Source organism: Larus michahellis, chromosome Z (assembly GCF_964199755.1).
Source record: "Larus michahellis chromosome Z, bLarMic1.1, whole genome shotgun sequence".
Classification (NCBI taxonomy): Eukaryota; Metazoa; Chordata; class Aves; order Charadriiformes; family Laridae; genus Larus; species Larus michahellis.
Genome location: NC_133930.1, coordinates 73876067 through 73900728, shown reverse-complemented (window position 1 = coordinate 73900728; position 24662 = coordinate 73876067). Strand labels below are relative to the sequence as shown.

The 24662-nt window shown below is 39.2% G+C and overlaps 2 protein-coding genes across 3 annotated transcripts in view; one reads left to right on the top strand and one right to left on the bottom strand.

Annotated features, from left to right (window-relative positions):
- Positions 1-3704, top strand: part of TEK (TEK receptor tyrosine kinase) — a 41500-nt gene extending 37796 nt beyond the window's left edge. Inside the window, exons 20-23 of the mRNA XM_074569352.1 lie at positions 517-557; positions 1506-1602; positions 2071-2170; positions 2282-3704. Of these exons, the coding sequence (XP_074425453.1) occupies positions 517-557; positions 1506-1602; positions 2071-2170; positions 2282-2356 (313 nt within the window). The 3' untranslated portion in view covers positions 2357-3704. The remainder of the gene's footprint in view (positions 1-516; positions 558-1505; positions 1603-2070; positions 2171-2281) is intronic.
- A 1668-nt stretch (positions 3705-5372) lies between these two features.
- Positions 5373-24375, bottom strand: LOC141735899 (RNA exonuclease 1 homolog). 2 transcript variants are annotated; one of them, XM_074569353.1, is made up of 16 exons: positions 24174-24375; positions 20592-21583; positions 19957-20043; positions 19204-19408; positions 18233-18375; positions 17291-17425; positions 15864-15960; positions 15556-15612; positions 14932-15069; positions 14467-14580; positions 13421-13494; positions 13040-13150; positions 12620-12735; positions 11602-11740; positions 10208-10328; positions 5373-5899 (listed from the first exon to the last, which is right to left on the bottom strand). In XM_074569353.1, exons 1-16 carry the CDS (start codon positions 24310-24312, stop codon positions 5808-5810), a joined length of 2760 nt encoding a protein of 919 aa, XP_074425454.1. In that variant the 5' UTR covers positions 24313-24375; the 3' UTR covers positions 5373-5807. The 2 variants fall into 2 exon arrangements, with proteins under 2 accessions (XP_074425454.1, XP_074425455.1); XM_074569354.1 differs by lacking the exon at positions 15556-15612.
- Between the last annotated feature and the right edge of the window lie 287 nt (positions 24376-24662).

Below are 24662 nucleotides of genomic sequence, written 5' to 3'. Positions count from 1 at the left end.
AACTCAAAAGACTCAGTAGCTGTGCCAGCATGAGTGAGCAATGGAAGCAAAAATAAAACCCACAACACAAAAAAGGTACTTCTATTTCATCAGCAGCATCTGAAAACGTTCTGTGTTCACAATCAGACAGCTAATTGGATTGGGGCCACTACTTTAGCTATACTTCTCATTTGAAATCAGAAACCTGATGAATCCTTGGGAAATCCAGAGAAACTCGGTATTTTAGTCAGGAAACTGGAAGTAATAGTTGGCAAAGCAGTTCTGTAATAACACGATTTGCTGAGAGGTCATGGTCTAGTAAAGGACTGTGGTTGATGGACTCATAGTGAATTAATTGTGCTAAAGATCTCACTCTTGCTTTCTGATTCTACAAACTCTATCATTATTAAAAAAAAAATAATAAAAAAAGGATGAACCGCACTTCTCTGTGTTATCTGAATACTAGAAAAGCTACCTTTTTAAAATGTGAAGTCATTTTGCATTCTTGTTGCACTCCATAATATCCCTCTGTTACAGATGGTCATACGGTGTCCTATTATGGGAAATTGTTAGTTTAGGTAAGTATCTGAATTTTGTACTGCACAAATAAACCAATCTGAGCCAAGCCAGCTCTGTTTACTTAGTCTGTTAAAAATGTATTCCTTTGCCACATACTTTAATTTTTTTCTGTTTCATTCTACTATATTTTATTTAGTTTCGGTATGCTTGGAAATTGAAGACTCCTATTTTAAGACTTATATTTTAATGATCAAGACTTATATTTTAATGTCTTGGAGGGAAGGGGGCAAACATCTACTCCGAGTATTCTCAAAGAAAATTTTTGAACATTAGTCTTCAAATAAAATTTAAAGGTCGTTTCTGCACCTCTATTGATGATGTATGAGGTACAGCCTCGAACCATTTAAAGTCACTGTGTGACATGGCCTTTATGATTTGCCTTAGAGTGTGCTGGCCAAGAGATGCACACACTGACTAAGGTGCACATTGTCTTCTGGACTAATCTACCTTGTCCCACCTTTCCTTACTAAATGGGTTTGCGCTAGATATGGATGGGAAACTAACATATTGCGGTGTGGAAATTGAAGAGTCTAAGCAACTAAACATCTGTAAAAAAGGGGCACAAACAGCTTGACAATAATAGCTCCATGAGTCCATATTGGATCTTAATACCATGCTAATGAAGGAATGACTTGCCTATTGCCATCATCATATTACAAAACCAGTTCAAATGCAATCTAGAGCAGGCCCTTAGAGTTGTAGAGAAATTCAGGCCAGGCCCACACACAATAAAAGTTTATACTCGCTTTTATTTTCCTCTTCAATACTCTGCATTAAGCACAGTATGAAAACATTAACAAAAAAAATGTAGCTGCAAAATATTCCCTAACGTTGGATTAATTTACCCGCTACTGAGTCAGTCATTCTTTTTCATTTCTGCTATGAAATTAAGCTTTCTTTTACTAAAAACACCATGTGTTTACAACAATGGATAAACTCTGTTTTAGGTGGAACACCGTATTGTGGAATGACGTGTGCAGAACTCTACGAAAAACTGCCTCAAGGGTACAGACTGGAAAAGCCTCTCAACTGTGATGATGAAGTGTAAGTAACTGCCTCAGCGAACAAAGTGAAATAGAATAACATCTGCTATAGGATATATATGACTTCTACAAGAAACTAATAAAACAACGATTTTTTTCAGGAAAACGTAAAAACTACATTTAAAAAAAAATGTTAGAGGGTGCACAATTGGAAATACTTAGGTCCTTTTGTACCCAGCATGCACTGTTATTTGCCATGAACTCTTTCCCAGGCTCTCTGCTTCTGCCAGATACCCTGTTCTTTAAAAAAAATATGGATGGGCTTTAGGTCAAAGAAAGTTGTTTGATTATTCCAGAGGAAAGAAAATTCTTTTCAGACAGCAATCAGCTGTGGAAAATGTTAAGTCTAGTTGTGTAAAAATCCATTTTCCTTTGAAAAATAGAATGTGCAACATCTTCCAATAAACATGAATTTGTAGCTTTAACCTGTGTATCTAAACTATCAAATGTTGGTGTTTGATTTTTAAAGGTACGACCTAATGAGACAGTGCTGGAGAGAGAAACCATACGAAAGACCATCATTTGCCCAGATACTGGTGTCACTGAACAGGATGTTAGAAGAAAGGAAGGTAAAAATGAATCCCTAGAAAATATTTCGGCCATGAATAATTTCAGTATGGTTTAGGATTCTCGAGTTAACACACATTGCATCACGCTCTTTCTGCTTGTTTCCTTCCCAGACCTATGTGAATACCACCCTATATGAGAAGTTTACTTACGCAGGCATTGATTGCTCCGCTGAAGAAGCTGCTTGAGACAGGAGAAACATTCATTTGTCAATGATGTATTGAAGAAAACCAAAACTCAATCTGCTGGAGCCCAAAATGTGATCTGCTGTGTAGAACTGTGTATAGCTCTAACTGTATATAATACAGTAATACTGTTTTACTACAGATATGTATGTGTATATCACACAGTAACCTCTGCCCCCACAGGCTGTAGAAGTGTATATACTGTTCAGAGTGGGAATAGACTGAAGTAATGAATTTTTTTGTTTCATATGCAGGGTTTTCTATTTTCCTAGCCATGTAGATATAGTGTATACATATAATTACTGTAATGTATTAGGTATTGCCATCTTAGATATTTTTGATACTTTCCAAGAGCTACTGGTAGAAAATCAGTGTCTTATAGCAGTATTTCATAGACATTTCATTATGATTTAGAAAAAAAAAAAAAGCTAAGCTCAATGTGACAATGGGAGTTACACACAAACGTCAATTCAGTAGGCTGACCAAGGATAATTAATTATTAAGACTCCTGCCTCAATGTAAAAGTGAGCTAGTAGAAATAATCTGTTCAAAAATTCTATTGAGACTTGTGAGATACAAGGCATGCTATTGCTCTTCCATTGTCCAGTTTAACAGTCAGTGTGTGCCTATGTGCAAAATATGCATATATTTTGAAGTGTTTAATGCTATCAGAGGCAGCCGTACAGCAATTATCCTGAAGCATAGGATTGAGGAACATACTACGTATTGTAAAACACATTTTTACGATTAGCCTGGATATACATGAGGCTTATTCAATTTGTATTTCATTCAATAATTTCACTGCATAATTGCAAATTACTACCTGTTATGTACAAGCAGGGCTTACTTACTTTTGCTTATTTTATCCATTATGCAGTCTGTAGTGTGGTATGGCGTCTTAAAAATACTGTATTCAAATGCTTCAAAATGATGACATTTGGCCTGCCAGAAAGAACTTCTAGTCCTCAGGTTAGACAAACAGAGGCAGGAACGGCTTGAGCTTCTGGTATCAAGTCAACCACATGGGATTCTGTGGATTTACCCAATTCTAATGCCTCATATACAATACACAACTTGAGATGCCTCTATTCAATCTACACCTCACAGAACTACAGCTATTAAAAACATCCACTGGTTCTGTCTGAGTTTCAGATAGACAAAATGTTTCTATACCTACAATGTGCACCGGGTACCCCAGGTTCAATAGCTAGATTTTACTGTCTGTTATTCAGTGCTGGAAAGACCAATTTATGGCAGTAGGTGCCACATAAAGGTTTTCCTCATAACCTTTAGCAGGTTGTATGTTTTGCCTTCCACAGGACAATACATCAGATCCCATGCCCCTCCTTCACAGGTGTCTTCTATTTGTTGCTTGGCTCTCAAGAGCATTACCAGTGCCAATAGTTTTCTATTATTACAAATACCCCACATCCTAACATTCTTTATACACCTCCACCTATTTACACCTGCTGACATCTATGCACAAGCTTAGAGTATCATCAGCTATTCCTCACGTTCTTTGTTGATATCACAGCATTAGTTTTCCCATGTTCTCTCACATACAGTAATCACAGTCATACTCAGTACAAGTTTTTTTGTTGGGAAAGAAAAGAAGCGTTTCAGACAAGTGGAGCTGGCTATGCTTTGAGGAGTATGTGACTCAGAATGGCAGGTAACTGCTTATAGTCAAGTGTTATCTATAGTTTAAAAAGAAATTATTTCACACCTGATTAGAGAAAGTGGAGCCTTTAAGAACAAAAAGGCAGGAGCAAGCCTCCATACCACTTCTCCCCCAAGCCTTCTCCCTCAACATCCTCAACTTCCATTTAGTGCAGCAGCTCTGATTGATTGTTCAACAGTCTGAGTGCAGACAAAAAAAAAAATTGTCCTTGATATGTCCAAGAAAAACTCAAGAGCTACAGAAGAACACAGTGTGCTTGTCAGGAAAGCTAAGAAATTATCTGAGAATAGACACCACTGGCTAGCGAAATGCAAGATTCACCAGATACAAGGGGAGGGGTAACAAAAATTCCAAAAGCACCTTTACCCTCAGTAGATTAGCTGAAAAGTAAGGTATAACGACCCTTGGAGATGTCTGAATTCAGCTAATCCACTCAAGAGCTGCAATTCTCCTCTCCTCAGTAACCCAAAAGGAAGCACCCATCTGGTCTTAAATGATGGGGTATTTAATTCTTACTTCTCTGTGGACAGACTGTGCCTGACGCAACTATAAAGTCAAACACAGCCCCTCCCCTCTACCCAAAATATAATGGTCAGGCATTTTCTGAAGCTAAAAGACAAAATGTTGACTATTACATACATCTCATCAAAACATATAAATACCAGATGGAAGAAAGTAAGGCAGATGGAAGTAGCCTTTGCTCAGCAGTATCCAGTGACAGGATGAGAAACAACGGACATAAACAGAAAACTAGGAAATTCCATTGAGGGTGGTCAGGCTATGGGAAAGATGTCCCAGAACGGTTATTGAGTCTCCAGCCTTAGAGATACTCAAAACATGACAGGGCCCTGCAGAGGACTAGACTAGATGATCTCCCCAGATGCCTTTCAATCACAGCTGTACTGTGGTTCTGTGAACTCTGCAAGATGTGTTGTAAAAAAAAAAAAAAAAAAAAAATGTCATCCATTCTTACATTTTCATTTCCTTCTGCTTCCTTCACACAAAAATAAGTGGCAGACTTTAAAAACCTCCTCTGAAGACAGGAGAAGCTGAATCCTATCTTAAGCAGGAGACAGGTAATTATATCTGGGAGTATAGTCCAATGTTAGATGAAATGATGAACATATTTACTTCCTGAAATGCTCTACTTTTAGGGAACCTTTAAGTCAAAGCATATTGCTTTTACACTTGAATGGCTTCCTACAAGCTCAATTTATTTAAAAGAGACCAGCTGATTCTTCTCCAGAAACATGACTAAGTTTGTTTTCTATCTCTCCATCAGCTTTCAGAGAGAGAGGAGGAAGGGAAAGGGAAAAGAAAACAAAAATCTTAAACTTTAATCAGGCAGCAGAAACTTCAGTTTTATTTCACAGAGGCTGAAGAAGGTGAAATCAAAAGTTACATCCAGAACTTTAAACAATCAGTACCTTCACTTACTGCAAATGACAGTTTTGAGCTACACAGAGTAGTAAGAATGATTACAGAGATAATACTCCTTTAACAGAAGAGAAAAAGACATATGGGTTTACTGTTCAACACAAGAATTTACTCACTGCCTCTTACTTCCCTGTATTTTGGCACTTGTGATTTCTCCTTCCTGTACATCCTAAGCTTCAGAAGTACCTAGTGTCAAGTTTTCCCATTAGACTTTCCCACTGTCCTCTTTTTTTTTTTTACATCAAAAAAATAATTGATACTGAAGCATTACAGAGCAGTGTGCCAAACCGAAGTTGATTTTCCACCCCAGATCTTGTTCCTCCAAAGCCATAATAATCACTGTTTTCTTGTTTTATTGTTGTTTTTGACCTTCCAAAGGATTAGTTCCATACAAGCAATTGCATCTTCCCTGGAATTATGACCACCAACTAGAGGAGAACAACAAAAAAAAAGTTAAGCGTTAGATTGTGCGTTTCTTTTTAAAAGAATGGTAGCTTTGTTCATTAAGCTGAACAATTGTTGAGAATATTAAGACAATACTTTGTATTCAGACAGTTTTTAGTGCAACTTCTTACTACCAGGAGTCAAGGTTAATAACCACATGTTTCTAGCAGTCCAGTATTGTCTGGCTCCAGTTTCTCACCTGATCCTCCATCTGCAACATCCAACCGAGCATGGATTAGTAACCTGGAGTATCCAACATAACTGTCTTTGGAAAACCAGCTTCCCCAAGTCACATAATTTCAAATGAGAAGTTGAAAGAGTAACAGATGACAAAGTTGATTTTGCAACTTTTAAGTAAACTCAATAGTAAATTTCTACGTTGGTAACTTAAGGACAATCTACTTCACAAAATCTAAACAGAATGGAGTTAAAGGATTTAAATTATATATGGTTATATATTTTTATTACATGTTTAATCAAAGCTTAAAAAAACCCTTACAATTCTACACGTTCTATGCAGTTCCCATAACTACAAAAAGTACAGCAGAAAGGTTTTAATGCATTGTGGCTGGAAAACAGTGGTAGTCACCTGAACAAGAAATGCACAGTTCTCTCATTAGTTGGCACTTAATGTAGGCATCAGAATACCCTTCCTAACATTGAGTCAACAGAAGTAAATGCTGGCTGCTAGGATAATGATTAGTTAACTACTGAAAGCTTTGAGCCCTTCTTACTAAAAGCCGAAGCTCCACGTTGGGGCTCTCCAAGCAACTTTAGGATAGGTGGAGGGAGAACAGACCTATATTCAGCTATCATCTTCATAAACAGATATTTGACACAGTTAAAATTGTCACATTGACTAATTGGAATATGTGTCCCTCTGTAAATCCTATATGAGCTGATCAAGGGAAAACTAAATCCTGTATCATTTGTGTTGAACAAAGATATCATTTTGAGTATAGAAGCTTTAATAAACGTAGAGAAAACCTGAGATAAACAGGTTTGGGACAGGGGCTGGTTATTCAGAAACCAAAAAAAGTTGTGGAAGAAAAAATCTGACAGCATATGGTTCAGCATTTTCATTTGAGGGTGGCAAAATCCCCTCCCCATTCTGTTTCTGAGATAGTGGCTCAAAAAGAGAAAGGTATTGCTTCTTTGCACTATAGAATCACAGAATCATGGAATTGTCTAGGTTGGAAGGGACCTTTCAGACCATCTAGTCCAACCATCAACCTAACACTGACAAAAACCACCACTAAACCATGTCCCTAAGCACTATGTCTGCACGTCTTTTAAATACCTTCAGGGAGGATAACCCTTTTGGTGAAGAAATTTTTCCTAATATCTAATCTAAACCTCCCCTGGCATAACTTGAGGCCATTTCCTCTTGTCCTGTTGCTTGTTACTTGGGAGAAGAGACCGACCCCCATCTCTCTACAACCTCCTTTCCAGTAGTTGTAGAAAGCGATAAGGTCTCCCCTCAGCTTCCTTTTCTCCAGGCTAAACAATCCCAGCTCCCTCAGCTGCCCTGCATAAGACTTCTTCTCCAGACCCCTCACCAGCTTCACTGCCCTTCTCTGGACCCACTCCAGCACCTCAATGTCTTTCTTGTAGTGAGGGCCCAAAACAGTACTCAAGGTGGGGCCTCACCAGTGCTGAGTACAGGGGGGCGATCATTTCCCTAGTCTGCTGGCCACGCTATTCCTGATACAGACCAGGATGCTGGTGGCCTTCTTAGCCACTGGGGCACACTGCTGGCTCATGTTCAGACAGGACTTAACCAACACCCCGGGTCCTTTTCCTCTTCCTCAAGCTTGTAACGCTGCATGGGGTTGTTGTGACCCAAGTGAAGGACCCAGCCCTTGTCCTTGCTGAACCTCATACCATTGGCCTCAGCCCATCAATCCAGCCTGTCCAGATCCCTCTGCAAACCCCTTCCACCTTCAAGCAGGTTAACACCTAACTTGGTGTTGTCTGCAAACTTACTGAGGACGCACTCAATCCCCTTTTTCCAGGTCATTGATAAAAATACTAAAGAGAACTGGCCCCAATACCGAGCCTGGAACAATATAGCACTGCATTACTACAGGTGTTCCATTTCCCACAGAAGCAGAGGACTGAAGTGCCATCACAACAAAAGATGACTCTATAGCAACTGTACAAGCTTCTAGCTTGTTCTTGTAAAACTTAAATACCAGTGATTTGAGATCATTTTTCATATGTAGCAGCCTAGACTCAGAAGCAAAGGTCTTCAGACATTTACAGGCATGTAGTTGCAGTTCAGGTATCTACTGACTTAAAGCAGTGGAGTATCTCCTTGAATGTGGAAATGGTTATATGTGGAAATATATATTCTCTCTCAGTGAGCAAATAATTCAGACAGTCATGGTAGTCATCTGCAACAGCATTAGTGTGTTACATGAATGCTTTTACCAGCATATTTTATAAGAACTATCCCTGCAATATCTATTTAGATTGGACATATAAAGAGCTGTGGAAGCTAACAGTTTTACACCACCGAGTCACAGAATCAGAAGACAGCTGGTAATAAACTTGCAGATTCTAGGTTTCTTCTCTCCTAAATGTACCATAAGAAATAAAACAGAACAGTTGCCAATAATCAAACAGAAACTATTTTGTCATTTGCATAACAAAATGGATGTGATCCTGTGAACTTCCCCTCTGCCCTTACTGTCTTTTGTCAGAGAAAGTTTCAATCCTCATCTGCTTTCCAATGCATGAAGTAGTGCTCTCTCTTGCCATTCCACCCTTCAGCTGTTAATATTTTTTAACTGGTCAAGAAAGCACAACCTGTACAAAACAGGTTTTTCAAGTAGTCTGAAAAGACTCGGTCATTTAAACAAGTCTTCTAGGCCTTCTTTTTCAATTTTTCAAAAATTCTGCAATTTTTCAGTCAATCAAGTATATGATATACTGTAAGTCAAGCTATATCAGCAGCTGCAACTCTTCTATTTTGGACACCAAAAATCCTGGAGTTGAGACCCTTTATAAATGCAATCCTAGACAAACCCCAGTTTGAGACAGTCAGAAAAAAAAAAAGGCAGTCAATTAGTTAAATTCAGAGCAAGTTAAGTCACCACTGTCCTACTGCTTTCTGATAGCAAAGAGTGTTTCATACTACTAATCCCTAGATTTACAAAACAAGCAAATCCAGACTTGATGTTTAATACCTTTCTTCTGTCCTAGCACAAAAATAACCCAAACTAGCACAAAGTAGCAGCACAAACCAAAATAAACATAGGGAATGGAAGTCATGTGTCAGAATTTTTTTTCATTTTTTTCTAGAAATGGCAACTACCTAGCTCTATAGGTTAAGCTTGGATTTTAGCTCAGTGGTGATCAACAAAGAATCCAAAAATCCAAATTCAGGCAGAAGAGTCTGCTAAAGGCAGAGTTTTCGCTATTTGAGATAGTCATCTTGAAGTCTGTAGAAATAACTTTTGACATCCCCCTTACCCTCACCACAGTGCCATGCATCAGACTGTCAGAGCAAAGGAAGCCAGAGGATATTAGAAAGCTTTGAGATGCAACATCCAGCTATGGCACTGGGTATCAAAAGCCACCAAGTTTTGCTCAGTGCAACCATTTTTATATTCCCTGGACAATGAAGATATGTTAGCAAAATAGAACATTATTTGTTGTCTAGAAGGCTTCACTGATAAAAGCAAATATGAATCTGGCAGTTTATTTGATACTCAGTTTAATTTGTTCTAAAATCAGATTAAACCCAATTATTTAGAATGACATGGTCAGTACAAAATATAACTCTCAAATGCAATACTGCACTAATATTAGATGCACACTGTAGAACAGATTTATTGATTTGTCTTTGACAGCCAGCCGAGAAATTTACTGTAATTTTACTACTGAAAACCCCAGCTGAAGAGCGCCTGTATCAGCTTGGATAAGCAAGTGAACCTCGAAATATATGTTAGCCTCATCACACTACCTTCAGAATTTTAACAATGCTCCTTCTATGTGGGAAAGAAACTGGAATGCTTTTGTGTGCTGAATGCTTTGACAAGTCATCCGTACTGGGGTGAACGAGTGAGCGGCTGTGTGGTGTATAGTTGCTGTCCAGAGTTAAACCACACTACCAACCATCATACACTTGAGGTACATCCTCTGTATTTACTATACTATTGAAGTAAAGGTATCTAAGACAAAGCTTTAAGCAAGCGCATTACTACCTTTTCAGTTTTCTGTGTTATTCCTGTCTCCCATTTCACGACACAATACACCAATTGCTTAATAAGAACCTGCACTCTTACCATCACCTTGACGAATTCTCCTGAGGTAGTCAGCCATCAGACTTGCAAGGGGTCTTTTGTGAGGCAAACCTAGCCGATGAGGAAACAATATTGATGTGTCCACTACTCTGCCATGAATTAGCTAGAAAAAAGTAGAGGCAACAGTAATGACTACACATACAGTTAATCTTGCATCTCCTTTATTTATTAAGGAAATCCCACCTAGTATGTAAGCCATTTCTTTTCTCAATAATATGCCCAAACTAATCCTTGAGCCCCAAATACTATGTCATTTGTCCTGTGTTCCCCTATTCATTATAAAATGGCAAACTGTGGGGCAAGAACTCTGGAAAAAATTGTGCCTCACAGTGATTTCTGTACACTACATTGAGGCTTATACAATAGTTGTATATATCAGTGAACATGATTAATTCTGGTTTTAGATAGACAATACCATACTGCAAGTTTCATTTGCTTTGGCCTTTAGATATCATCAGCAGGGAAGCCCATCAAGGCTAAATTCTAATTCCTTAATTAGTAATAATTACAGAATGGCTGAGGTTGGAAGGGACCTCTGGAAGTCATCTTGTCCAAACCCCCTGCTCAAGCAGGGCCACCAGGTTGCCCAGGACCACATCCAGTTGGCTTTTGAGCTCTCCAAGGTAAGAGACACCATAACCTCTCTGGACAACCTGTGACAGTGCTTGGCCCTCTCACAGTGAAAAAGTGTTTCCTGATGTTCACAGGGGACCTCCTGTGTTTCAGTTTTGTGCCCATTGCCTCTGGTCCTTGTCACTGAGCACCACTGAACAGAGCCTCACTCAGTGTCTTTCATACCCTCCCTTCATGTATATACATTGACAAGATCCCCCCAAACCTTCCTGAGCAGATGGTTATGTTTCTTATGGAATATTGCTGCCTTTCATATTTAATAGCATAATCCATGCATTTCTGATACCTAAGGTAATTACCTGACAGGCAGCATAATTGTTTACAGAGATTCTAAAAGCAATCCCTTAGCATTATTTGAATTGTCACTGCCTTTTATGCACATACTGGCACAAGTTCAGCAAGATCAGAAAACATACAATTCTAGGTTTCTGTGAACCCAGAAATAAAGACAATATTATTCAGTGGTGATGTATAGTTACATAGGTAGAAGCACAAAACAGCAAAGTAGAAAGTCCAAGTGTCAGAACCTTTACCATGCTGTGTTTCTATATACATCTCTTCTTTCTCTGAATGTAGTGTTATCTTTAATACAGCTATCATTTAACAATCAAGTACATTTAATTCTTTTTTTCATACATGTTGATCTGCTGAAATACAACATCCTTTTCCTTTTTGAAATTACTTAGAACACAGTAAAGACAAGTAGTGACCTCTTAAAAATGGCTTCAAAAATGTCATTTTACCTTGAGAGCAAATAAGGTATTTTCTAAGCTGTGCCCAATTAAAATTGTATCTGCACTGAACAAGTTCAGCAGTATTGCCTGTACATCCCGAAGAGATGTCGTGGTATTCTTCAGATCATCCTCTGCTGCTGCAGAGAGTCTAAAGACAGATTTAGAAGAGCTTCATTAACAGATACTAAGAAATACGTAGAAGAACTAAGTTCACAGTGGTCAGTCCCCCAGCATCTCAAGTTAACACTAGGCAGCTTTGAAGTCACACAATGCTGAAGTCAATATAAGGCTTTCCCCCCCCCCCCCCCACTTTCTCCCTTTTCACCTTGGTAGTGTAAGATAAACTAAGCTAGGTGATATTAACTTAGCTCTACCACTACAAGGAACTGAGCCTGTTTTTTGAGCATGGACCAAATACAGGGCTCTGAGCAAGTGAATATTGCTGTTGAATCAGTAGGAACACATTATGTTGGTTCTCCTCCAACTTTTTTTTACAGTGAGGCTCAAAACCTGTATTTCTTCTCAGAGCAGTTGCAGGACTTCAAAGAAATAACAGAAATTGAAAACATGTCTTCCAGGTCTCAAAGATAAAACACAATAGGAAGACCGAACACAAGTGATCTGCACTAAATACAGCTCCATCTAGTGAATCTGTACTGTCTGATGGCCTCAACACATGGCTTATGACTATACTGCTTTTCTGTGGGACAACATTTATAGATGAAATTTGCATTTGCTTCTATCCCCTTAGGGAATTTCCCAAGTTCTGGGAGGTTTAGTTTAATTTTTCTTTTTTTTTTTTTTTTTGCAAGAAGGGGAGAAGAAGTCTTCAAATGTGGAAAAAAATAAATTTAGTTTGGCAAAGGGAAAAATCCTTCTTAATCAAGCCTTTAAGAACAAAAGCCTCATTCCTGATTGAAAGTCTTTATGTTACTAGAAACAGACATTTGAGAGGCATGTTTCTTCTTATACACTTATCTGCCAATTTATTGTCTAATCCTGAAATACTATAGACTAATTAGCATACCTTATATCGTAGTCTACAACTTTACCATCTGGTTTAACAAACGTATCATAGACAACCTGTAGCTTAGCATCAACCACTGCCACTCTAGTTACTTCCAAGCCGTGGGTTGTGTAACACTGAAGAAAAAAGTAAATTCAAAGAACATTTACACAGCAATGATGTTTCCTTACATTATGTAAGTTGTACAGAAAGCAGAACTAGCTACCAACTCAAACTATTTTACTTACTGCATACTACACAGTAATGGTCTAGCCACGTAGAGTGACTAGTCAGACTGAAGGTCTAGTCATGTAGAGTTACTAGTCAGAGTTCTGCAGATCTCAAAGACATGAGTTCCAAACTACTACAGATAGGAAATGGCTTCATAAACAGCTAATTAGTCTTCTATTAATTGAACGAAACTTTTCAGGTTGCTCATACCATCTCGCAGTCCACAGCATATACACCATAGTTTCCATCTAAAGGCGGTGATTTAGTTAATGTCTTCATGAAGCCTTCCAATTTGTTGCTTCTTCCATCATGAACATGAAGCTGCAAAGTTTGTATTAGTGTTTAAGTGCAAGTTTGCTAGATATGTCTTACCTGAATTGCCAGGCAATTCGTTTCTCTAACAGACTCAGCAGCATATATAATACTTCTTGTCAATATTTGCCACATAATTTACTAAATGCTAGTAAGTAAACCTAAAAGGCTTATACCAAACTGCTTACAGAAAGCTCTGACACACCTGTAAGTCAAAAGGACACAGAAAGCAAACTGAGATACCACATTACATAAACCTTCTGAAAACATTATTCCTACCTTTGCAGTCTGACATCCAGCAGACCCAACTATTCCCTCACAACAGCTATAGCATTTTTCCATGCCACCAGGAACTGCCAAAAAGAAAAGTAGAAAATTGAGCAGTTTTTGCAGCAGCTAGCAATTGCAAAAACGAATCAGCACCCTCACTCCTCCTCTAAAATTTCTTTTCCATTTTCTCCTGAGACTGCACTATGGAAAGAAGCAAGTCCCACCTACAGGTTCCACCTATGCCAGGATGGCAAACTGTATATCATTCCCTCTTGACACAATCTTTTCATCAAAAACAGAAATAACACTGAATGGGAGAGAGAAAATTGTATGGTCTAGAAGGTTCTTCCCGAGAGAAATATTAAATATAGTTTCTGAGTTGTCGGAGGATGTCGGAGTGGGAGACGGACCCAGAGTAACGATGGAATCTCAATACGAGTATGATCGTTCTCCCTTTATTCCAGTTTACACAGAGTAGATATAGACAGGCAATAAGAGCACGCGCTAGCGGCAGCTATATGATTGGCTTACAGTCTCTGTTCACGCACTGTCCATGCAGTTCATTCACAGATCAGATTGGTTACAAGAATTCACATAGTAAATTACTTAGTCATTAGCACAACATGTTTTCTACCTTCTCAGTTCCCGTTTTTCCCATGTACTAATTCCATCTTCTACCACCTGTTTTGCTCTTAATCTAATCTCTCATAGTAGGGAGGCTGGCTCACATGACCATTTTCTCTCAGACACATTCCTACACTGAGTATTTAGGTATGTCCCAGAAGAGATGACAAGGTTCACTTACAAGTCAGTGCAAGACCACACAATGAACATTTTTCTATCTTCTCCCCAAACGGTTTTACTAACATCAGCTTTCCTAAAATTGTGACGTATTTGGAGAAAACAGGCTTTACTAACTAGCCACATTTCCAAAGGTACAGCAGAATCTCTCTCAGCTGAACCTTGTGCAAAAGAGTTTCACACTCTGATCTTGTTCAGTTTTGACATGGGATGTTGTAACTTTTAACAGCTTCCACAATGCCAAGGATACCTACCTCTTTGTTCCAACACTCTACCAGAATGATAGTTGCATTCTTCTTTACGTCTATGTTGTCCTGAAGAAGTAATAGCATATACTTTGCCACACCTACAGCACGCTCTTTTGAAAGCTAAAAAAAAAAAAAGATAACAGATACTCTACAAGAGCTGAGTATCAATACATAAGCAGCCTCCCAAGATTAGCCGTGTATAAAAGAAACCAAACACATTCCTCTATAGCACAATATGAAATTCAAGTTTACCAGCAACTTCTTAAATTACTATGTTGAAACAAAAATTAAAAGAGACCTATGAAGATTTGTGGTTTAGTTATGAAAGCTTGTGAATTCACTTGTAGTCCAGGCACTAAATACAGAACACTGCTGTAATGTATAATCTTATACCTGTTTATTTTACTGTTCTGTGAACCACTGACTGAAATTAATTTTTTTTGCAAGTCCGCAAGTCTAGTATGCACTTACCATCATATCCAGCAGTTTTTACAACCCCAGGAAGTATAGCACTACCCTTTTTTTCAGGATTTGGCCGAGGGAAGTTATTTTCATTCAATTGCTCCTCAGTCAGAAGATAATCTTTTAGAAGTTCATATAGAGCCCCATCTGTAAATGATAAAAAAAAAAAAGCAACCCACAAACACTAAAAGTAAACAAACACAAAGCTTAAGCAATATTAGAACAAATGTAAGTAGCACTTAAATATCCCAGTACTTCCAAATTAAAACAAGACTGAAATTACAAGACATGCATCATAGTTTACATGCAACAACTATATGCTTGTACCTCAGAGCAATTAGAGGTTAGAGATGAAGTACTATTCAAAACAAAGATACTAAACAATAGGGAAGTTAATTCACTAGCTATCCCAGAAAGGCTAGGCATGCAACACTAAAGAACATGCTTCTTTCAAACAAAAGTTCAACATTTTTTCCCTAAAAATGAGCCTTCAGATATGAATAGGGAATTGTGCTGGAAACCCTTGCAGTGGCTAACAAATAAAGCTTGACCAAAAGCAGAGCAATATTTTAATGCTGAAATAAGCCCATCTATAGGCTAAAGTAAAGAACCAATATCTTCCACTTTCTTTACCTTTCTCTGACTTTATGGATTCAGCGCCAATGGATAATATGCTGTTACTAAGTTGCCCTGAATGCAGGAAAAAAATATTTTTAGCAATTCTTATTAATTTTAGATTTCCTGTTAATATCCTAAGCAAATATTTATCAATAAAAACACCAATTTATTTCAGTGACATATTTTTACAGAGGATTTAGATACACAGAAATACCTTTAGTAAAGTTAAACTAAATAATCCTTTTGAGACATTTCTCTGCTGTTCTAATTTCTACGCTTACAACTCACTTAGAAAAAAAAATCTTAATTGAAAGCAAAAATACCATGATCTCTCAGATTTTTGAGAGTCTTCACAGCAAAATGTAGGTACATTTTTTTACTGCCACAACGATCATAAACAGATTGCTCTTCTACCAGGGCCTATATTTAAAAAAAGAAAAGAGATTGAGTGTTAGCAGAGTCCTTTACATTCTACAAAAAGCACTGCCATTTAGAATCTGAGATTCTGAACCCAGAGGTAGGTACACTAGCGTCCTAAATCTGAAGCGCAACAGGAGACACTAAAACAGTAGACAGATTCAGTAGTTATGAAGTAGAGACCTGTGGGGGAAACCAATGCACCAACTCAGAATTTAAAACTAATCCTTGTGGGAATTTGAATACTCTTAGTGTAACCATTCCTGGGGCTACAGGCAGCTTTTTCTGATCCTGCTTCGAAAGGACGCATTATTGCTTTTTTTTAGGACAAGAAATATCTGCTTAACTTTCTTTCCATAAAGTCCTAAGAAATAGAAGTGAGAGGAAGGTCCAGCACCTTTTAACTATAAAGAAGCACACTCAAAATAAGGAGCATGTTCATTAATCATCTGAGGGACGAAAAATACTTCTTCCCTGGTTTTATTTCACTGTTTACACTATCTATTTCGTCAACAAAAGAGAAGCTCATTTCAGGCATAAACAGTGCCTTCTAACAATGACAAGGAAAGAAGAAGTGGAGAACTGATGAAGCTAAGAAATAATACAGGGGAAAGTTAAATTGAAGAAAAAAGAAACATTACTTAATGAGAATGAAGAGTCAGGCATACCAACATATGCTGCATAATACAGTGAACACACTGGAAATGGCAGAGGAGTAACATCTGATGGTGTACAAGTTTTTTTCAACATATAATTAAATACACACACAGTCTTGTCAGGACACCTCCAAAAAGTCTTTTGATTTCCAGCATGCAAGAAATTTAGATCATCTAAAGGTTAAGCTCTGGATATTTGTGCCTGTCACACCGTATCTGCTGGCTATAAGCTTGAGTAGCACTCGGTGTAGTGTAAGCAGTAAATACAAGAGCAAAGGCTCAAAATGATTGAGAGATTTACAATTGTTCTTCAAACGTGTTTTCCTCCTGTCCTGAATACATCTCAAAGTCACGACTACATTCCAGGAAGCCTCCAGTATTCACAAGATGATTTTTATTTTGCATTTGCAAAAGAAAGACTTCTCCTTTTTAATACTAAAATAACATGTCTTTAGCACTCCTGATTACCTTCCAAAAAGACAAATGTTTTTACTTGGAGAAAATGGAAATGCATTGATAACACTGTCAAGTATAAGATGGAGTACATTTTAACTTCCACTTACTCAAAGTCTGAAATATTTGCCTTAAAAAAAAACAACAGTAAAACATTGTGCAAGATAAGACCTATTGACTTAATTCAGAAAAGGAATTGTGAAGAGCTACAAAACTTTACAAACCTTGTGAATAGCTTCATTCACTGTGCTACAAGTTTTGAGGCATTCTGCAAAAAAACAACTGACATATTGCTGTCTTGTCCCAAGTGGTACTTTGGATCCTGATTCTGGAACACAAGGCTTTTTCTGAGTAAAAACCTTAAAAAAAACCAACATACAAATGTGGTCAATATATAACAAATAGCCCCAGTCCAGACATTCTTTTGCCCATCCTCAGAGGAAAAAAAAAAGTCAAACAAAAACTAAAATCAAACTTTGCTTAATAGCTATTCAGAAAACTGGAGTTGCATGTGACAGGGAGTCAGAAACAACCATCAGAAATAGTAGCTATAGAGGTTTTTCCCTGCTTGAACTAAACAAAGTAGTCTTCCGCTCAAAAACTATTTTTAATACCTCACATAACTTTAACTTATTTTTTCTTAAAGTTCAGTCCTTCAGCAATCACTGGCAGTTCAGTCATGATTTCATGATTTAAGTCACACTCTCCTTCTGGCCTTTATTTCAGGCAGTACTTCACTCACAGCATAAACTGAAAACTGAATCAACTGGACAGATAAAAATGAGTTTAGTGTTAGGAACCCATAACCTTTGTTAGACAATGCAATGTAGAGTTTTTGAATACCACAATATGCTTATAACCAACACAAAAGCATGACTTGCCTGAAAGCTAACTTAATTCTCCTACCACAACCACTTTGATCAACAATTTATGTATTTAATTGCTTACTTTTGTGTAGTGCTGGCTAGTGCAACCAAGGAAAATGAAAGTCATAGCAACTTGACTACAGCAAACAGGACAAAAAGTAGTTTTTTTAAAAAATAGCTATACTGGTATATCACATTACTGGATCTACATTATAAAAAAAATAGTTGAAATTAATTGTAGTTTTTCCACTTCTGTTCCCATTCACATATCCAAGTTCTGCAGCAGTAACTCTACAGTACCTTGCATGGCACATGAGCAGTCTTTTTGAATGAACGAACAGACAGTTCACAGGGCTTTGCTGTTGCAGTGTTTCCTTCTAGTAGTATATGCAGTTGACCACTCCTGGTCTCAATGGGCTGAACTTCAAGCAAATTTACAGAGGCTGAAATACACAGAAGATAGAGACTGAATCTAAACACTAATGGTAAGTTTTATTATTTAAATTACATTAATCTGGAACAAAAGTATTTCAGTGCTCCTTTGTTAAAGCAGGGTAAGAGTAAATTTTTTTTTTTTTTTTTTTTTTTTTAAGATTTTCAAATCACAAGATTTAACAAATTGCTTCAGAAGGCCTGAATGCTTCAGATTAGAAACCTAAAAGCTGATATCAGTGCTAAAATGAAACTCACCAAATTTCTTTTTTTTCTTTCAACTTGTGTATCAAGAGACTTTCAACGAAGCAAATGCTTTTCAGGTTTTTTGTCAAAACCATATATGGTTAAAGAACATAGCACAAAGTACTATCACTACCAAGACTTCAGATATAACCTTGTAGTTTGACAGGGCATCTATCTGCACATGCTAATGCTTACCATCATTCAACTCACAACTAACATTCACCACAACAGGAACACATTCAAGCAATGCCTAACCAAAGCAAAACTAGGTTTGGTTTGTCAGAATATCTAAAGGGCGGGTGTCAAGAGGATGAGGCCAGACTCTTCTCAGTGGTGACAGGACAACAGGCAACAGGCACAAGGTGGAACACAGGAAATTCCATCTCAATATGAGGAACTGGAACAGGCTGCCCAGAGAGGTTGTGGAGTCTCCTTCTCTGCAGATATTCAAAACCCACCTGTATGCATTCCTGGCCAGCCTGCTCTAGGTGAACCTGCTTTGGCAGGGTGGTTGGACTAGGTGATCTCTGAAGGTCCCTTCCGACCCTTACGGTTCTGTGATTCTGGGAAACCTACGGATCAAGCTGTCATACCTATTGGTCCCATGCTTTGAAATGGAATAGCTGACAATCCAGACATAGTCTTCTGCTGTTGAGAAGCAGTAGCAATAAAAGCTTGTCCACTTTTAACTGTAGCTGGAAACTTCATTGCTGCCCAGTGTGCCTGCTGAATTTCTGCATCATGACCCTGCTGCCACAGAGATGCTTTAAAAGGCTCCATTTCATTTTTGTTATGTACCTGATACGCACATATACGAAGACAGAGTTAATATTCAAGCAGTTCCAAATTACAGCAAGATAGTGTTAAAGTTAACACATTGCTTCTTAAAACTGAATTTTGTTATCAGATTCATAGCTCAGCACACTGTCCCTAGAAGGAAAATACCAAGCTGAAAGAGCTCAGGGGTGGCAGAGGGGGCTTAGAATTATGCCTGCTGTTAACATTGCCACATAAAGCACTATAAAAGCAGTGAAAGCAACAGCTACTTTGAGTTTCCAAGTGCTGTATCTGTAATCTCATGGTACAAACCTCAACTTTAATCTAATTTTTCAATACTCATTAGCCTCAGCTGCTCTGAGCAGCAGCTTATTCCACCCGCATCAGGAACCAACTCGGTACTACGATATTTGCTACAGCAGAAGAGTTGATGAAACAGTTGTTCTAATTCATTTCAAAGTAATTCTCAATTAGATTACAAGACTCAGACAACCTGAAGTTCAACATGAGTCTACAGATGCTAAGTAAAGCTATGTTGACCTTCAGTTTATTACAAGATTCTAACTCACATCAAATTTTGCCATGTGTGCAATTCTTCTCTTTTGACCAGGAGCTTTGGTTTCTAATAAGCTGAGATCTATGTTTCCTCCATGGTCCTATGAAAAACAAGAATATTGACTCTTTAGACCCGCTGTTATGAAGCTCTAGACTTCAGTAATATCCTCATGAACTATTCACTCCAATTCTTCAGGATATTCAGTTAAAAAACTCACCAAGAAAATTACAATTACAACAGTACTAGACAGTTATTTTACATTCAGAACAGTTAAGCCACAGTACTTTGAAGCTGAGGCAGTGGTACTCAGAGTTCCTACCTTTGTTTATACGAAGAACAGGAGACTACTGAATACACAACTGCCTCTAAAACTTTGCTTATTGCAGCAAAAGTAGAAATGGCTACCCCAAGGCAAGGAGCTATTCAGAGCAATTTTCTACTTCACAAAATATCCAGATCACCCATTGTCAAACTAGACTACAGAGTCATAAGTGTTACTTATGACTTTGTCTACTAGCGTTGAAGGCTCAAATGTTTAATCTTTACTAACACACATCTTGGAAAGAGCATTTGAACTTGACTACTTATCACATCCTGCCCTCATATCCTCAGAAAAAAAAAACAAGCACTGAAAAGGAAACAAAATACCTGCTTATCACTGTCCTTCTTTTGTGCTTCTCTTTCAAACTCCTCAAAAATTCTCCGACACTCCTCTAAAGGATCATCTGATTCAGAAAGATCTGTGTCCTTACCACTGGGTTCCGCTTCCTCAGCAGATGAACTCAGCAGAGTTTTTTCACTTTCTTCCTTGTTTAAGTAATAAGTTGGATATGGGTATGTATCTTCTGGGGTACTATTACTCCCATTTTCTTCTACGCTCTGACTTTCCTCTGTATTTATTATTTCCTCATAAGGTCTTTCAATTGTAGTTTCATCTTTTGATAGGTAACCAGTACACAAGACAGACTGTGTTACTCTTCGTCTGCTCAGACAGTCTTCATTACTACTGTGTTCCTGAACAAATGCTTTGGTGAATATATTGGTTTCCGCATTCCCTTCCTTCAGAATTCCCTTCTGCATGACTGCCTCAATAGAAGGAGCTGAAGATAAATGTTTCTCCTTAGTATAAGCAAGGGCATCTCTTTCCTCCAAAACCTTCCGTGTATCAGTGTTTACATCAGGCAAATAAATCTCGTTTGCTTTTGGAAAAACATTGCCCAGTTTTATAGATTTATTTAAAACTTTGCCATTCCTCCGCAAAGTGATAATTTTCTCTGATTTTTCTTCTGTACACCCAAGCATTTCTTCTATAGCACTATCATGTAATGTTTCTGCACATATTTCAGCAGCCATTTTTTTGTCCCTGTTCCCACTTACACACTTCCTACTTATTCTTGGCTTTTTATTAACAGTTTGTGGTGGCACATCAATGACAAGATCACACTCATTATCAGATTCTTGAAGTTTTATGACAATTATCTCTTGGGAAGAGCTTCTTGACCTCTTCGTGGTTACACGTCTACTTCTAAATGGAGACATCTTTGAATTACCATCCTGATTTCCACAAGGAAATACTTCTGCTGGCTTAGACTGCTGCTTAGCCTTTTCATCCTCATTTGTTACAGAAGAGATAGAGACACCTGCAAAATCATTTTGTAGAAAATTATATTCAAGAACAGTTGCTGGGCAACTATATTCAACAATGTTGATCTAATGTTGAATCTAATTAAAAAAACAACAGACATTATTTGTATAGCCAGAAACTGAAACCACGCACTAAAAACGCACTACAATGGTTTCCTTAGGAGAAAGTATCTTACTTTAAGATAATTTTCAGGGGTTAAAGTGTTTATAATCATTTAACTGGGAAGACTGTACTGTGAGAGTCCCTTCTGTTCCTTGATTTCATTCTTGACTGAATGTACTGCTATTTTAATCCTTTTAGGTTTTTGTAAGTCATCTGCTTCTCTTAGAGGAAAGATAGCTACAACCTTGAATTAAGTCATCCTAAACTGCAATCTACAGATTTCAGCTGAGGTAAAAGAAATAATCTATTGCATTAATTATGCACAAGACTACAAGACTCATTTTCCTAACTACTCAGTACCATTTCAAGCCAGGCATATTTATAGTTGTGCATAAGCTTTAAGCAGCCTTGAAAGCCAAATTTTCCAACTGCAGATTTAAGCGACTAACTGTTATCTTTTTAGCTTTTATAGGCTGTAGACTGCCTACCAAATCTCAACCTGACTCTTTTTCAAGGCACTATCTCCATCCTCACACTGATACTCTGGCAAATCACAAAACGTAATGCTCGTTATCCTCCCAAAATTTTATTAATTGCATACAGACCCTGTCATCCAGGACATATGTTAGCATCAATCATGTATCTTAACAACAATGCTATTTACATTGTCATTTAAAAACATGTGTCACCATTTGATTTCAACAGCAATTGTATCAGTAATTATGAAACATTTCAGGGAATTACTAGAAAGTTACATTTTGTTAGTGAATGGGATCCCTTCCAGGTTAGTTAAAAATAAGTAATTTTGGCATTAACACAATAACAACACACTAAAACAGGGTGGTACCCCAAAGTCTCACTACTCTGTTGTTGTGGGTTAACCCTGCCTGTCAGCTGAGGCCCAGGCAGTCTCCCTCTTGCTTCCCTAGTGGGATGGGTCAGAGAATCAGAACGGTAAAAGTGAGAAAATTTGTGGGTTGAGATAAAGACAGTTTAATAGGTAAAGCAAAGCTGTGCACACAAGCAAAGCAAAATAAGGAATTAATGTACTACTTCCCATTATCAGGCAGAGCCACTTCCAGGAAAGCAGGGCTTCATCATGCCCAACTACTACTTCAAATGTCCCCCCTTCTTCCTTCTTTCCTCAGCTTTTATAGCCAAGCACAACACTGTATGGTTTGGAGTACTCTTTTGGTCAGCTGGGGTCAGTTGTCCCAGCTGTATCCCTTCCCAACTTCTTGCCCACCCCCAGCCAACTCACTGACAGGGCAGCATGAGAAACAGAGAAGACCTTGAGGCTGTTCAAACAGTCTTCATCAGTAACTAAAACATGGGTGTGTTATTAACATTGTTCTGGTTCACAAACCCAAAACATAGCACCATACAGAGCTACAAAGAAAAAACTTACTCCATCCCAGACAAAACCAGTACGCTTCTCTACCTCAAATAAATATTCTGAGCAACCACGAGCTGGTAACTGTTCTTATCAGAAATACAAATAATCTGAGAGAGGTAACATTTACCAACCTTTCATACAGGTGAGATACCATTTTGACTATGTAGTAATCCATGCTATAGGATTATTTTTTGACCAACTAAAGCCTGAGCAAACCTTCAGTGCACAAGCTTCAAGCTTGCTAGAAGCTGCAGAAGACATTTAATAGCAGATGTTGGTCGCTGAAAAGGAAATACCTACGGACTCAGCCTTCACCAAGTCACACCATGCTGCACAGCTAGCTACCAGCAAGTGGAAGTCAGGAAGGGAATGACTCCGTGCTGGTTCGGGGTTTTTTTCCCCTGACTGCCAAAGATCTTAGCAACCATCAGATCACCCCAGTACTTCTTCCAGGCTGCAGTTCTTTATGCTTAAGCACAGAAATCTTCAAGAAAGGAACAACATTTTACAGGCAACTGTGAAAACCCAGGTCCTTATTGTGGAAATGAAAGCTCCTGCTGCACAGAAAGAAGGACAGCAAGTGTTTCCCAAAGACTGAAAGCAATTAATGTTACTTCTGCTCTTCATCACAAGGTCACGCACCACGAAGGGAAGATGATATCCTACCAAGAAAGTGGGAAGCCTCCAGCTTTTATTATACTATCACAAACACCAGTTTATACGCTAATCCGAGAATTGTGGCTGCCGTTTGCCACGGTGGGGGTGTTGAATTAATTACTTTTTTCCTCCTGCTAACAGAGGCAGAGCAAGACCATACAGACCTCCTCTACAGTGCCATTTCACTCTCCGTCTCTCAGGCACGGCACTGCGGCTCTTTATTTAAACTCCCATTCCCAAACGGCAGGCACGAAGCCGTGCCCGCCCCTCGGCGCCCTGCAGCACCTGCCGCCTCCAACGACAGCCCTGCCGCTGGGCAGCCACACCCCGAGCCCCCGGAACCGCCGGAGCCCTGCTCCCTCAGCACGGCAGCGCCTCGCTGCCGCCCCCCACCCCCAGCGCCCCGAAGAGGACAGGCCACCAGCCTCACCCTGCGAAGGACCGGCGGCAGCTGAGGGCCGCTCCCCGCGGCGCAACGCCCTTTGCCGGTAGCGAGGCCGCTGGCGGCTGCCACCCGCCGCACCGTCGAAGGAGCGGAAGGAAGGCACGAAGCACATGGCGGGGCGCATCGCCCGCCCCACACAACTCGTACTGCGGCTGCCGCCGCTACCCGCCTGTGCACCTGAGGGGAGAGCGCGGGAAGGCGCAGCGCCGGCAGCGCCACCCACCTGCCGCTATGAAGGCGACGCGCGGCACCGGCCGCCCAGTGGGAGCGCAGGGGGCGGGGCCTCGCCTCGAAAGGCGGTGTGAGGGAGTTGGGGGGGGCGGTTGATCTACCGGGAAGGAAGGGGAAGGGGGGCACAGCCGCCTCGTCCGGCGGCGAGGGGGATCCGCGGCCCTTGGCGGTAGGAGCTGGCCCCCCCGCAGCCCTCATGGCGCGGACCGAGCCCGCCAGGAGCTGTCTCGGAAAGTAAGGCTT